Source organism: Symphalangus syndactylus, chromosome 12 (assembly GCF_028878055.3).
Source record: "Symphalangus syndactylus isolate Jambi chromosome 12, NHGRI_mSymSyn1-v2.1_pri, whole genome shotgun sequence".
In the NCBI taxonomy this organism is placed as follows: Eukaryota; Metazoa; Chordata; class Mammalia; order Primates; family Hylobatidae; genus Symphalangus; species Symphalangus syndactylus.
Window position 1 is genome coordinate 139,664,178 of NC_072441.2, and position 12,503 is coordinate 139,676,680.

A 12,503-nucleotide genomic window follows, 5' to 3' on the forward strand; every position below is an offset into this window, starting at 1 on the left:
CAGGCGTGAACCACCGCGCTCGGGCAGAGGTGATATTTAAGCTTAGGCTAGAAGGATGAAGAGTTTTTCCCCAGGCAGGCAACAAGGAGGAAAAGGGCTTGGCAGTTGGAGGGAAGGGCAGGACCTTTGGTGGGGACTGAACTTGGGGGAAGAGGAGGGTGTGGAGAGAGCTAAGCCAGGAGAGGTCAGCAGAGAGCATCTCATGAAGGGTCTTAGCTACCCAACAAAGAGCTTGGACTTTGCCCTATAGCTTATGGGAAACCATTAAGGAATTTTATTTATTTATTTATTTTTTGATACGGAGTCTCACTCTGTCGCCCAGGCTGGAGTGCAGTGTCGTGATCTCGGCTCACTGCAAGCTCCACCTCCCAGGTTCATGCCATTCTCCTGCCTCAGCTTCCCGAGTAGCTGGGACTACAGGCGCCCACCACCACGCCCGGATAATTTTTTGTAATTTTAATAGAGACTGGGTTTCACCGTGTTAGCCAGAATGGTCTGGATTTCCTGACCCCGTGATCCACCCACCTTGGCCTTCCAAAGTGCTGGGATTATAGGCGTGAGCCACTGCGCCCGGCCACCATTGAGGAATGTTAAGCTGGAGAGTGATAAGGCAAGATTTGCAAGTTAGAAAAGTTCCTCTGGCAACTGGTACAGAAAAAGAGAACCTTGAGCAGGGAGATAGGAATGTACTGGAATGGCTAAGGAATGGAAAATGAGGCTGGGACCTGGGAGAGCCCTGGTGATGGGAAGGGGGAAGGAGGGGTGGACTTGCAAGATACAGAGGGTCAAACTGATGAGAATGAAGGCACCATGGGGGCAGTGAGTTTGGGTCACGTTCACAACTTCATCCGCAGAGATAAGAACAGTGCCAGCCTGCACGGTGGCTCACGCCTGTAATCCTAGCACTTTGGGAGGCCAAGGCGGGCGGATCACGAGGTCAGGAGTTCAAGACCAGCCTGACCAATATGGTGAAACCCCATCTCTACTAAAAATACAAAAAAAATTAGCCAGGCATGGTGGCACGTGCCTGTAGTCCCAGCTACTCGGGAGGCTGAGGAGGGAGAATCGCTTGAACCCAGGAGGCAGAGGTTGCAGTGAGCCGAGATCGTGCCACTGCACTCCAGCCTGGGTGACAGAGCCAGATTCCATCTTTTTTTTTTTTTTTTGAGATGGAGTCTTGCTCTGTCGCCCAGACTGGAGTGCAGTGGCACGATCTCAGCTCACTGCAACCTCTGCCTCCTGGGTTCACGCCATTCTCCCACCTCAGCCTCCCGAGTAGCTGGGACTACAGGCACGTGCCACCATGCCTGGCTAATTTTTTTTGTATTTTTAGTAGAGATGGGGTTTCACCGTGTTAGCCAGGATGGTCTCCTTCTCCTGACCTCGTGATCCGCCCGCCTCGGCCTCCCAAAGTGTTGGGATTACAGGCGTGAGCCACTGCGCCCGGCCAAGACTCCATCTTAAAAAAAAAAAAAAAGAACACTGCCTGTCATATAGCAGGCACTTAATAAATATTTGTTGACTGCAGGAACAGAGGTTGGTAGCTATGAGAATGAAAGACAGGAGTCAAGGATGACTTCTTTCTTTTAGGATTGGGTGTGTGTCTTGCAGTCCCCTTACCTGTCATCCTTTTGGGGTCCACACCACACCTGGGGTAACCAGCAGAGAAACTCTGTACCAACCAGCTTCTCTGAGTACTTGTCATGATGCAGATTTCCTCAGGGAGGGACCTGGGTGAGAAGGGACTCTCAGTATTGATACTCTTAGATATCCACCAGCCCAACTCTTTCATTTTACTAGAGGCACTAGAGGCACTAGAGGCAAAAGGAACTAGGTTTTTTCCACCCAGTCCTTGATGGATAATGTTGTACAGCACAAAAGGCCAGAGAGTGGAAGTGTCTTGGCTAAGAGTCTACTATTAGAGAAACATCGGCTAACAAGAGATCACAATTAGCTAACATTAATTGAGCACCTACTGTGTGCCAGACATTTTTCTAGATACCGAGACAATGCACAACGACTGCATTTCTCCGTTTAGTCTTCTGAACAATACTAAGAAGTAGATATCCTGTTTTACAGACTAGTAAATTGACACAGAGGAGGCAAGTAACTTACCCAAGATCAATCATCAATTGAAGTAATAGGGGCTGGGTGGGGTGGCTCACACCTGTAATCCCAGCACTTTGAGAGGTTGAGGTGGGAGGATCATGAGGTCAGGAGTTCGAGGTGAAACCTCGCCTCTACTAAAAATACAAAAATTAGCCAGGTGTGGTGCCATGTGCCTGTAATCCCAGCTACTCAGGAGTCTGAGGCAGGAGAATCATTTGAACCTGGGAGGCGGAGGTTGCAGTAAGCAGAGATCACGTTACTGCATTCCAGCTTGGGCGAAGCAAGAGTTTGTCTCAAAATAAATAAATAAATAAATAAATAAATAAAAATAAAATAAAAATAAAATTGAAGTAATGGGACCAGGTTTGAAACTCCAGTTTCTGATGCCAAACCCTTGGAGTTCAGAGATTTCAGTGCAGATCCCAGGTCTGTCACTTCCTAAATGTGAATGTGAACACTACATTTTATTTTATCTATTATTTATTTATTTATTTATTTATTTATTTTTTTGAGACGGAGTCTCGCTCTGTCACCCAGGCTGGAGTGCAGTGGCGTGATCTTGGCTCACTGCAAGCTCCGCCTCCCAGGTTCATGCCATTCTCCTGTCTCAGCCTCCCAAGTAGCTGGGACCACAGGCGCCCACCACCACGCCCGGCTAATTTTTTGCAATTTTTTTTTTTTTGAGGCAGAGTCTCGCTCTGTTGCCCAGGCTGGAGTGCAGTGGCACGATCTCGGCTCACTGCAAGCTCCGTCTCCCAGGTTCACTCCTGCCTCAGCCTCGCCAGTAGCTGGGACTACAGACACCCGCCACCATGCCCGGCTAATTTCTTGTATTTTTAGTAGAGAGGGGGTTTCACTGTGTTAGCCAGTATGGTCTCGATCTCCTGACCTCGTGATCCACCCGCCTCAGCCTCCCAAAGTGCTGGGATTACAGGCGTGAGCCACCGCGCCCGGCAATTTTTTTGTATTTTTAGTAGAGACAGGGTTTCACCATGTTAACCAGGATGGTCTCGATCTCCTGACCTTGTGATCCACCTGCCTCAGCCTCCCAAAGTGCTGGGATTACAGGTGTGAGCCACCACGCCCGGCCTATTATTTATTTATTTATTTATTTTTTGAGACAGAGTCTAGCTCTGTCACCCAGTCTGGGGTGTGGCGGTGCAATCTTGGCTCACTGCAACCTCCACCTCTCGGGTTCAGGTGATTCTCCTGCCTCAGCCTCCCGAGTAGCTGGGATTACAGGTGCCCGCCACCACACCTGGCTACTTTTTGTATTTTTTTTTTTCTTGAGACGGAGTCTTGCTCTTTCACCCAGGTTGGAGTGCTGTGGTGCAATATCAGCTCACTGAAACCTTCACCTCCCAGGTTAGAGGGATTCTCCTGCCTCAGCCTCCAGAGTAGCTGGGACTACAGGCACACACCACCATGACCAGCTAATTTTTTGTATTTTTTATAGAGACGGGGTTTCACCATGTTAGCCAGGGTGGTCTCAATCTCCTGATCTCGTGATCTACCCGCCTCAGCCTCCCAAAGTGCTGGGATTACAGGCATGCGCCTGGCCCTACTATATTTTATTTTTTCAGACCTTGGCTTTTTTATTTATACAATGGAATTATAAACTTGCCTTCTTCAATAATCCAGAGTTTTTTGAGGATCAGACAAGGCCAAGTATGGGTTAATAGTATGTAAATGCTGAAGACAACTTAAAAGCTGTGTCTGGCAGTGCCATAGTCAGGACTGGAACTCAAGTCTTCTCATATATCATGTCCTTGCACATCCCATTCAGTTCAGTCAGTTTCATGCAGCTCTACAAACAGAGCAGGCAGGATAGCAGAAGGGTTAAGAGCAATTGTTCCAGAGTCAGATAGTTTGAGTCAGAGGGTTTGAGTCAGAGATAGAGGTGACTCAAGAATTTCTAGGAAGGAGAGTGGCAGTCTGGTTAAGGGAGAAACAGAGGACTTGTCTTGATATATTTCATAGTAAACACCTGCTTACTTACAGCGTGTTTCTCTGGAGTGGGCTGCCAACTGCTGCTGGAGGTAATGGGTGGTGAAATCCCCCAACCCTCTGGCATCTGTTTGAATCCTCCACTTTGCTAGTCACTCTGCGACTTCAGACTTAACGTCTCTGAACTTGGTTGCCTTGTATATAAAATTGGGATAATAGGCCAGGGGTGGTGGCTCACGCCTGTAATCCCAACACTTTGGGAGGCCGAGGCAGGTGGATCATGAGGTCAGGAGATCAAGACCATCCTGGCTAATATGGTGAAACCCCGTCTCTACTAAAAATACAAATTAGCCGGGCATGGTGGCACGTGCCTGTAGTCCCAGCTACTCGGGAGGCTGAGGCAGGAGAATCGCTTGAATCCGGGAGGCAGAGGTTGCAGTGAGCGGAGATCGCTCCACTGCACTCCAGCTTGGGCGACAGAGCGAGACACTGTCTCAAAAAAAAAAAAAAAAAAAAAAAAAAGAAAAGAAAATTGGGATAATAGTTTCCTCCCTCATAAAAGGTGTGTTACGAGGAGTAGGAAGATAATATTTATACGAGGCACAGACCTTGGCACATAGTTACCGTGAGGTTCAAGGAATGGCGGTGGTCTCTGCCTTGGAATAGTACTTTTGTGTTCACAATTATTCTTGCATTTGAACCTCAGTGCGCACAAAACCCTTCTGTGCGCGGGAGAAACAGGGCCGGAGTCTCTCGGGATAATACAATCATGCAGAGCCGGATCTTCAAGCCCGTGGCTCAGTCTGCCCCATCTGTTCCTGCACAGCCTTCGATTCTGCGACCCGGGATCCTGAATTCCTGTGGCTGTCTCGGTACAGGTGCGCAGAGCTGGACCTGGAGATGCCAACGCCGCGCGGTTGTAATTCGGCCCCAGGTACCTGGCCAGGGTACGCGACAATTGGCGGAGGCAGGTATCCGTCCCGGAAGGAGCGGTGGGGATTGGAGGAGGCCCGGCCACAGGGGGCGGGCTCCCTTCTGTTTTGGGGCGGAGCGATGGAGAAGACAGGCTTTCGATTGATGGAGAGAGCACACGGGGGCGGGTTCGTCTGGGGGCGGAGCGCGCGGGACGGGCGGCGGGATGAGGAGCTTGAGGAAGCAGGCAGGGAAATGTCTGCCGTCGCCGGCTCTCGGGAGCGCAACTCTGCAGGTCCGGCGGGCGGCGGGAAGCTGGGCTGGGGAGCTGGGCCGGGGGCGGCGGTGGGCCCGGCCCTCGGGTGGGCAGGGTCGGCGGTTTGGCCAGTGGACGCTCGGGGCGAAGACCAGAGTCCTGGTGGCCCTCTGGAGGCGGGGACACTGGGGCAGATGTTCGTGATGGTCTTCTCAGGCGGGCGTGACCAGGGTAAGGCGGGTGGGAATGGGGTACTCGAGAATCCGAAGGCTGGGGTTTCAGTAAAGCTCCGTTCCGAACTCGCTGTGTGACCTCGGGCCACTCGCTGCCCCTCTCTGGGCCTATTTCTCCATCTGAGCTTGCTCTTCAATCCTGACCTTCCGAGTTTGTCGCGTGGGGCGAGTGGGGGAGCGGTGCACCGCCTATGATAGAGCCTTCCTTCGGGTGAGGTATGGTATGTGTTGGGGCTCTGTCAGTTCTCAGCCCCTGTGATGATAGCGCAGTGTACAGGGCTGGAGTCTTAGGGAGCCCTGTCTACTCTGGGACTAGAGGCCAAGATGAAGTTACAGGTTATTAAGGGACTAGGTTTTTTCCCACCCAGCAGTTGGTGGATAATGGGGAGCACAGAAGGCCAGTTGCTGAGCAGGAGCTTGTCGTTTGGAGATGGGAGGCTCAGGGCTGAAATTTGGGTGAGTCCGTGCTCTGGGAGGACCTGCAGACCTGTCTTTTTTTGTCCAGCTCCAGGGTTTTCTGCAAGGGCCCCTGGTTCTTTTTTCCCCTGGGTGTGTCCGTGAGGCTCCATTTATGTGTGAGCTTTAGCATGACCCCTTGTACCTATTTGTGACAGTCATTTGCCAGCAACGAAGAGCCTGTCAAGTAGCTGTGTAAAGTGTGGGCCAGCACTCCACTTGCTCTTACAAGGCTTGGAAACTATGAGGGGCAGGGAGGAGTGGTATGTTGCACAAGAGTTTGTAAAATGAGAGGTGAGCAGAGGACTTCCTCGGTGCTTGTTTCTCCATTGCAGCCACCACAAGGTGCGATTGAAGCGCCTGATGGTGCTGATAGTTTGCATCTTCCTGGGGCTTATCTCAGAGTTCAGTATCACTTGAGTTTCCATGACATTCTGGGCTATAGTGCCGGGACGGGTGAGAGTTTAAGAGCGCATCATCTCCTTGACCCTTCACAAGAGACTGCCAGAATCCAGATAATTGGCGGAGGACAAGGCCAATGGCAGCAGAAAGAGGTGGGTGCTGTGTTCTCAGCCAGTACACCACAGCCAGGCCATGCAAGCACTTCATTCCCTTAGTCTTCTATGACAAGCCAGGCCAGCCAGCTCTGAAGCCAGTTAGCTGCTCCGACTGAGAAATGTGCAGGGATCTCAATCTTTCATTTCCTTTCAAAAAACAGAGACTAGCCATATGCTGGAGAGGAATTATTGTTAAGGTTTCGGTTTTATTTTATTTTAAAATAATGTGAAAGCTGAGCATGGTGGTGTGTACCTGTAGTCCTAGCCACTTGAGAGGCTGAGGTGGCAGTCTTGAGCCCAGGAGTTCGAGGGTGATGTGCACTATGATTGATCCTGTGAATTAGCTGCTGCACTCCAGCCTAGGCAACATAGTGAGACTGTCTCTAAAATAAATAAATAAATAGTTTTAAAAATGTTGTCAGCCAGGCGCGGTGACTCATGCCTGTAATCCCAGCACTGTGGGAAGCTGAGGCGGGCTGATCACCTGAGGTCAGGAGTTCGAGACCAGCCTGGCCAACATGGCGAAACCCCATCACTACTAAAAATACAAAAATTAGACGGGCGTGGTGGCAGGTGCCTGTAACTCCCAAGTACTCTGGAGGCTGAGGTAGGAGAATCGCTTGAACCCAGGAGGCAGAGGTTGCAGTGAGCCGAGATCGTGCCATTGCATTCCAGCCTGGGAGAGCAAGACTCCATCTCAAAAAAAATAAAAATAAAAATTTGTCTCAAAATACCTACAGTAGGGCTGGGTGCAGTGGTTCACGCCTGTAATCCCAGCACTTTGGGAGGCCAAGGCGGGCGGATCACAAGGTCAGGAGATCGAGACCATCCTGGCTAACACAGTGAAACCCTGTCTCTACTAAAAATACAAAAAAATTAGCTGGGCGTGGTGGCGGGTACCTGTAGTCCCAGCTACTTGGGAGGCTGAGGCAGGAGAATGGCATGAACCTGGGAGGCGGAGCTTGCAGTAAGCCGAGATCGCACCACTGCACTCCAGCCTGGGTGACAGCAAGACTCCGTCTCAAAAAAAAAAAAAAATAGCTACAGTAAGTGGGGTGACACTATTAATTGCTAAGTTGCTCCTGCTAAAATCGGTAAGAAATGGTATCAAGCCCCTCAGTTCTATTTGGGTCATCTCTGTTTCCAGAGTTATTGTGGCCTCAGAAGAGAGTTACATCTTCTGTAACAGGAAGAACCCTTTGGGCTGCCTTTGGATGTCGATACAGGCCCCAAGGGAAACAGAGTAGTGGATTGTTTTTTCTTATATGCATATGATCAAAATACCCACTTTTTGATAGCCTAGAGAACCCAAAGCAAACGGTTGCTCTAAAATGCTGTTTCTGGCTGGGCACGGTGACTCACGCCTTTAATCCCAGCACTTTGGAAGGCCGAGGCGGGCAGATCACGAGGTCAGAGTTCGAGACCAGCCTGGCCAACATGGCAAAACCCTGTCTCTACTAAAAATACAAAAATTAGATGGGTGTAGTGGCGCATGGCTATAATCCTAGGTATTTGGGAGGCTGAGGTAGGAGAACCGCTTGAACCCAGGAGGCAGAGATTGCAGTGAGCTGAGATCATGCCACTGCACTCCAGCCTGGGAGACAGAGCGAGACTCCATCTCAAAAAAAAAAAATAAGAAAGAAAAAAAAGTTTTTTGTCTTATCACAATACCTACAGTAACTGACTGGGTGACACTATTAATTGCTAAGTTGCTCCTGCTAAAATTGGTAAGAAATGGTATCAAGCTCCCCAGTTCTATTTGGGTCGTCTCTGTTTCCAGAGTTGTTATGTCCTCAGAAGAGAGTTACATCTTCTGTAACAGGTAGGAAGAACCCTTTGGGCTGCCTCTGAATGTCGATACAGGCCCCAAGGGAAACAGAGTGGTAGATTTGTTTTTTCCCATATGCAGATGATCAAAATACCCACTACTTGATAGCCTAGAGAAACCAAAGCAAACGGTTGCTTAAAAATGCTGTTTTTGGCCGGGTGCGGTGGCTCATGCCTGTAATCCCAGCACTTTGGGAGGCCTAGGTGGGCGGATCACGAGATCAGGAATTCAAGACCAGGCTGGGCAACGTGACGAAATCCCGTCTCTACTAAAAATATAAAAATTAGGCCAGGCGCAGTGGCTTATGCCTGTAATCCCAGCACTTTGGGAGGGTGAGGCAGGTGGATCACAAGGTCAGGAGATCAAGACCATCCTGGCTAACACGGTGAAACCCCATCTCTACGAAAAATACAAAAAAAATTAGCCGGGCATGGTAGTGTGTGCCTATAGTCCCAGCTACTCGGGAGGCTGAGGCAGGAGAACCGCTCCAACCCAGGAGGCAGAGGTTGCAGTTAGCCGAGATCGCGCCACTGCACTCCAGCCTGGGCAAGACTCCATCTCAAAAAAAAAAAAAAACCAAAAAAAAAAACCCAAAAAAACAGAACTTAGCTGAGCATGGTGGCGGGCACCTGTAATCCCTGCTGCTTGGGAGGCTGAGGCAGGAGAATCACTTGAACCTGGGAGGTGGAGATTGCAGTGAGCCGAGATCGTGCCATTGCACTCCAGTCTGGGCGACAAGAGCAAGACTCTGTCCTCCCCGCCCCCCCTCCCAAAAAAAAAGCTGTTTTTGATGCACGGCAGGAGAAACAAAGGCACCCCTCAGGAGCTGGCAGTCTGACTGAGAGGGGTCTGATAATACATAGATAGAGGTAAGAGAGTATAGGGTTGGCCCAGCAGGACAGTGTTCCTTGTAGTGTGAGACAAGGGCATAGAGCAACTTCGAGGCCCAGGCATTTTGGGGGACAGGTGAATCTGGTCTTCATTCCTTGCCTTTGCATTAATAGAGATAGGAATGATCTTTGATGATGCTTTCAAAATGTCCTTTCTTTTCTTTGTCTCTGCTGAATTCAGGAGTGTCAGGTTGAGCTTGGTAGAGATTATAGTAGAAAAATGAGGCTGGGCGTGGTGGCTCACGCCGGTAATCCCAACACTTTGGGAGGCCAAGGCGGGCGGATCACGAGGTCAGGAGATCGAGACCATCCTGCCTAACATGGTGAAACCCCGTCTCTACTAAAAATACAAAAAAATTAGCTGGGCATGGTGGTGGGCACCTGTAGTCCCAGCTACTCGGAAGGCTGAGGCAAGAGAATGGCGCGAACTCGGGAGGCGGAGCTTGCAGTGAGCTGAGATCGCGCCCCTGGACTCCAGCCTGGGTGACAGAGCGAGACTCCGTCTCAAAAAAAAAAAAAAAAAAGAAAAAGAAAAATGAAATGAAGCTAGTTTCAGACTGGAATCCATGTCTTCAGGTTCAGACCAGTGTCTAGGAGCTAAGTTGTGGTGTTGAAGTCAGGTAATGCTCTTGGTTGAGTGGCAGCTTGTTCATGTGATTCTCTTGGCCTCTTCAACTGCAAGTCGCCAAGCCCAACTTGCACTGACATTAGATTGGTAGTTGAATCGGTAGATTGGTAGGAGTCTTTCTGCTCCTGCACTTATTTAACTGCTCTTTTTTTTTTTTGAGACGGAGTCTTGCTGTGTTACCAGGCTAGGAGTGCAGTGGCACGATCTTGGCTCACTGCAACCTCCACCTCCCGAGTTCAAGCAATTCTCCTGCCTGAGCCTCCCAAATAGCTGGGACTACGTGCACGCACCCACACACCACCACACCCAGCTAATTTTTGTATTTTTAGTAGAGACGGTGTTTCACCATGTTGGCCAGGATGGTCTCCATCTCCTGACCTCGTGATCTGCCCACCTTGGCCTCCCAAAGTGCTGAGATTACAGACGTGAGCCACCGCGCCTGGCCTAACTGTTGTTAATATCTTTTTCTTTTCTTTTTTTTTCTTCCTAACCACTAGATGACCAGGGATGCTGTTAACTTCCTTGTGCAGCTTTTTCTTTCCTTAAAAAGAGTGAAGTCTGATTTGGGAGAAATACCTCATTATTTCCATCTAGCAACTGAAGTTGCTTTTATTCAGAAAACCCCACTGAGGATCCTGCAAAAGTCCCAGTACTTATCCAAGTCAGTCTGTAAAATGTTCACCTGCACTGCATCCTGGGCACACGCAAAGACCTGGAGCTGTCTTCTGGAGGATTTTTAACTATGCACTAAAAAGGAAATGGCTACTCAGGAGTCCCACAGGGGCCATTCTGGGCTATTTTAACAAAGCAGTAATGGTAAATACATTTTGTTTTTTTTTTTAATCCAAAGTTGATTAGAAATGAGCCAGCTTCGCCAGGCGTGGTGGCTCATGCCTGTAATCCCAGCACTTTCAGAAGCTGAGGTGGGCGGATCACAAGGTCAGGAGTTCAAGACCATCCTGGCCAATGTGGTGAAACCCCATCTCTACTAAAATACAAAAAATTAGCTGGGCGTGGTGGCGTGCGCCTGTATCCCAGCTACTCGAGAGGCTGAGGCAGGGGAATCACTTGAACCCGGGAGGCGGAGGTTGCAGTGAGCTGAGATCACGCCACTGCATGCCAGCCTGACAACAGTGAGACTCTGTCTCAAAAAAAAAAAAAAACCAGCTTTGTAGTAACTCAAATTTAAAAGGGGATGTGTTTAAGTATTTTTTCTTCTGGACCCAGGAAACAAAATATTAAAGTCTGTCAGGCCAGTGAAAGGAAATGAATGCTATTTATATCTCAGGGTAACATAAAGGGTAACCTAGTTTACCAGAGTAGAAGCCAGAGAGCATGTTAGCAAAATAGCCCCCGGTGGTTTTCTCTCTCACTCTCTCTTTCATCTTGTTTTGTCAGTACTAATAGGTAAAACTTGCGTGACCAACATATCCTTTTAGCACGGAGAAAATAAATTTGCTTTTGTTTATCTTAGAGTACAAATATTGCCTATCCTTTCCACCGTTGTGGGAAGCTCTGCAGGCTCCTAAGTAACTTATTTTAGGTCACTTCGTTTCCTTAAACAAAAGAGAACTGTATTCGTTTTTCTTCTTCCTTTTGTTGTTCCCCTCTCCGTTTTCCTTCTTCGGGCCATTTAACCCATTTTTTTGTTTCTAGTACAAGAGAACCCCCTAAAGATTCTTTTTTTCTTCCGAAAACAGTTTGTTTTGGAATTCTACAGTGATTGTTGAGAGCAAGTGAGGTGACCCACAAACACTCACTTAGAAGTGGAGCTTTGAACAGACAAATCCTCAGGGAGGGACAGTTCGGGAAAAGGGAGGCATCAATATTTATTAAAGGAAAGATACTGTATTGTTGGAGGATAGATGCTAGCTGACTTGCATGTTTTTATTGGCTACTTAAAATATACTGTTAGCCCGGCACAGTGGTACGCACCTGTAGTCCCAGCTACTCAGAAGGCCGAGGCAGGAGTCTTGCTTGACGAGTTCCAGACCACCCTGGGCAACATAGCAATATCTCTAAATTTAAATAGATAAATATATAAAATAAATTGTGCTCTAACAGTTTTGTTATCGGTGATCCATACATGAACTGAAGCTAGCAAATATGAATGAGAAGAGACTTTCTTTCTTGGAATGCCAATGATGAGAATTTAAACAAAGTGGATGTCAAGAGGCCTGGACATTTTTCTTTTTCTTTTCATCATGGTTCCTTGGTACACTATTACTTTCTCTTTTTGTTTTTATTTATTTTTAATTTAATTTTATTTATTTTTTTCGAGACAGAGTCTCACTCTGTCACCCAGGCTGGAGTGCAGTGGTGTGATCTCTGCTCGCTGCAGCCTCCGCCTCGCGGGTTCAAGCAGTTCTCCTGCCTCAGCCTCCCAAGTAGCTGAGATTACAGGCATGTGCTACCACATCTGGCTACTTTTTGTATTTTCAGTAAAGACGGGGTTTCAACATGTTGGCCAGGCTGATCTTGAACTCCTCATCTCAGGTGATCCGCCCACCTCCCAAAGTGCTGGGATTATAGGCGTGAGCCATCATGCCTGGACTAAGTTTTGTATTTTTAGTAGAGACAGGGTTTCACCATGTTGGCTAGGCTGGTCTTGAATTCCTGACCTCAAGTGATTTGCCTGCCTTGGCCTCCCAAAGTGCTGGCATTACAGGTGTGAGCCACCATGCCCA

The 12,503-nt window shown here is 48.7% G+C and overlaps 1 protein-coding gene across 7 annotated transcripts in view; it reads left to right on the forward strand.

Annotated features, from left to right (window-relative positions):
- Nucleotides 1-12,503, forward strand: part of INPP5B (inositol polyphosphate-5-phosphatase B) — a 93,035-nt gene that overhangs the window by 11,824 nt on the left and 68,708 nt on the right. For 2 of the 7 annotated variants that reach the window (XM_063627896.1, XM_063627899.1), the window contains exon 7: nucleotides 4,859-5,023. The exons of 2 other annotated variants lie outside the window; for them this stretch is intronic. In XM_063627896.1, coding sequence (XP_063483966.1) covers nucleotides 4,859-5,023 — 165 coding nt within the window. Of the gene's footprint in view, nucleotides 1-4,858; nucleotides 5,264-12,503 lie in introns of all 7 variants that reach the window. 3 more of the 7 variants (XM_055255245.2, XM_055255246.2, XM_063627897.1) reach the window with 3 other exon arrangements.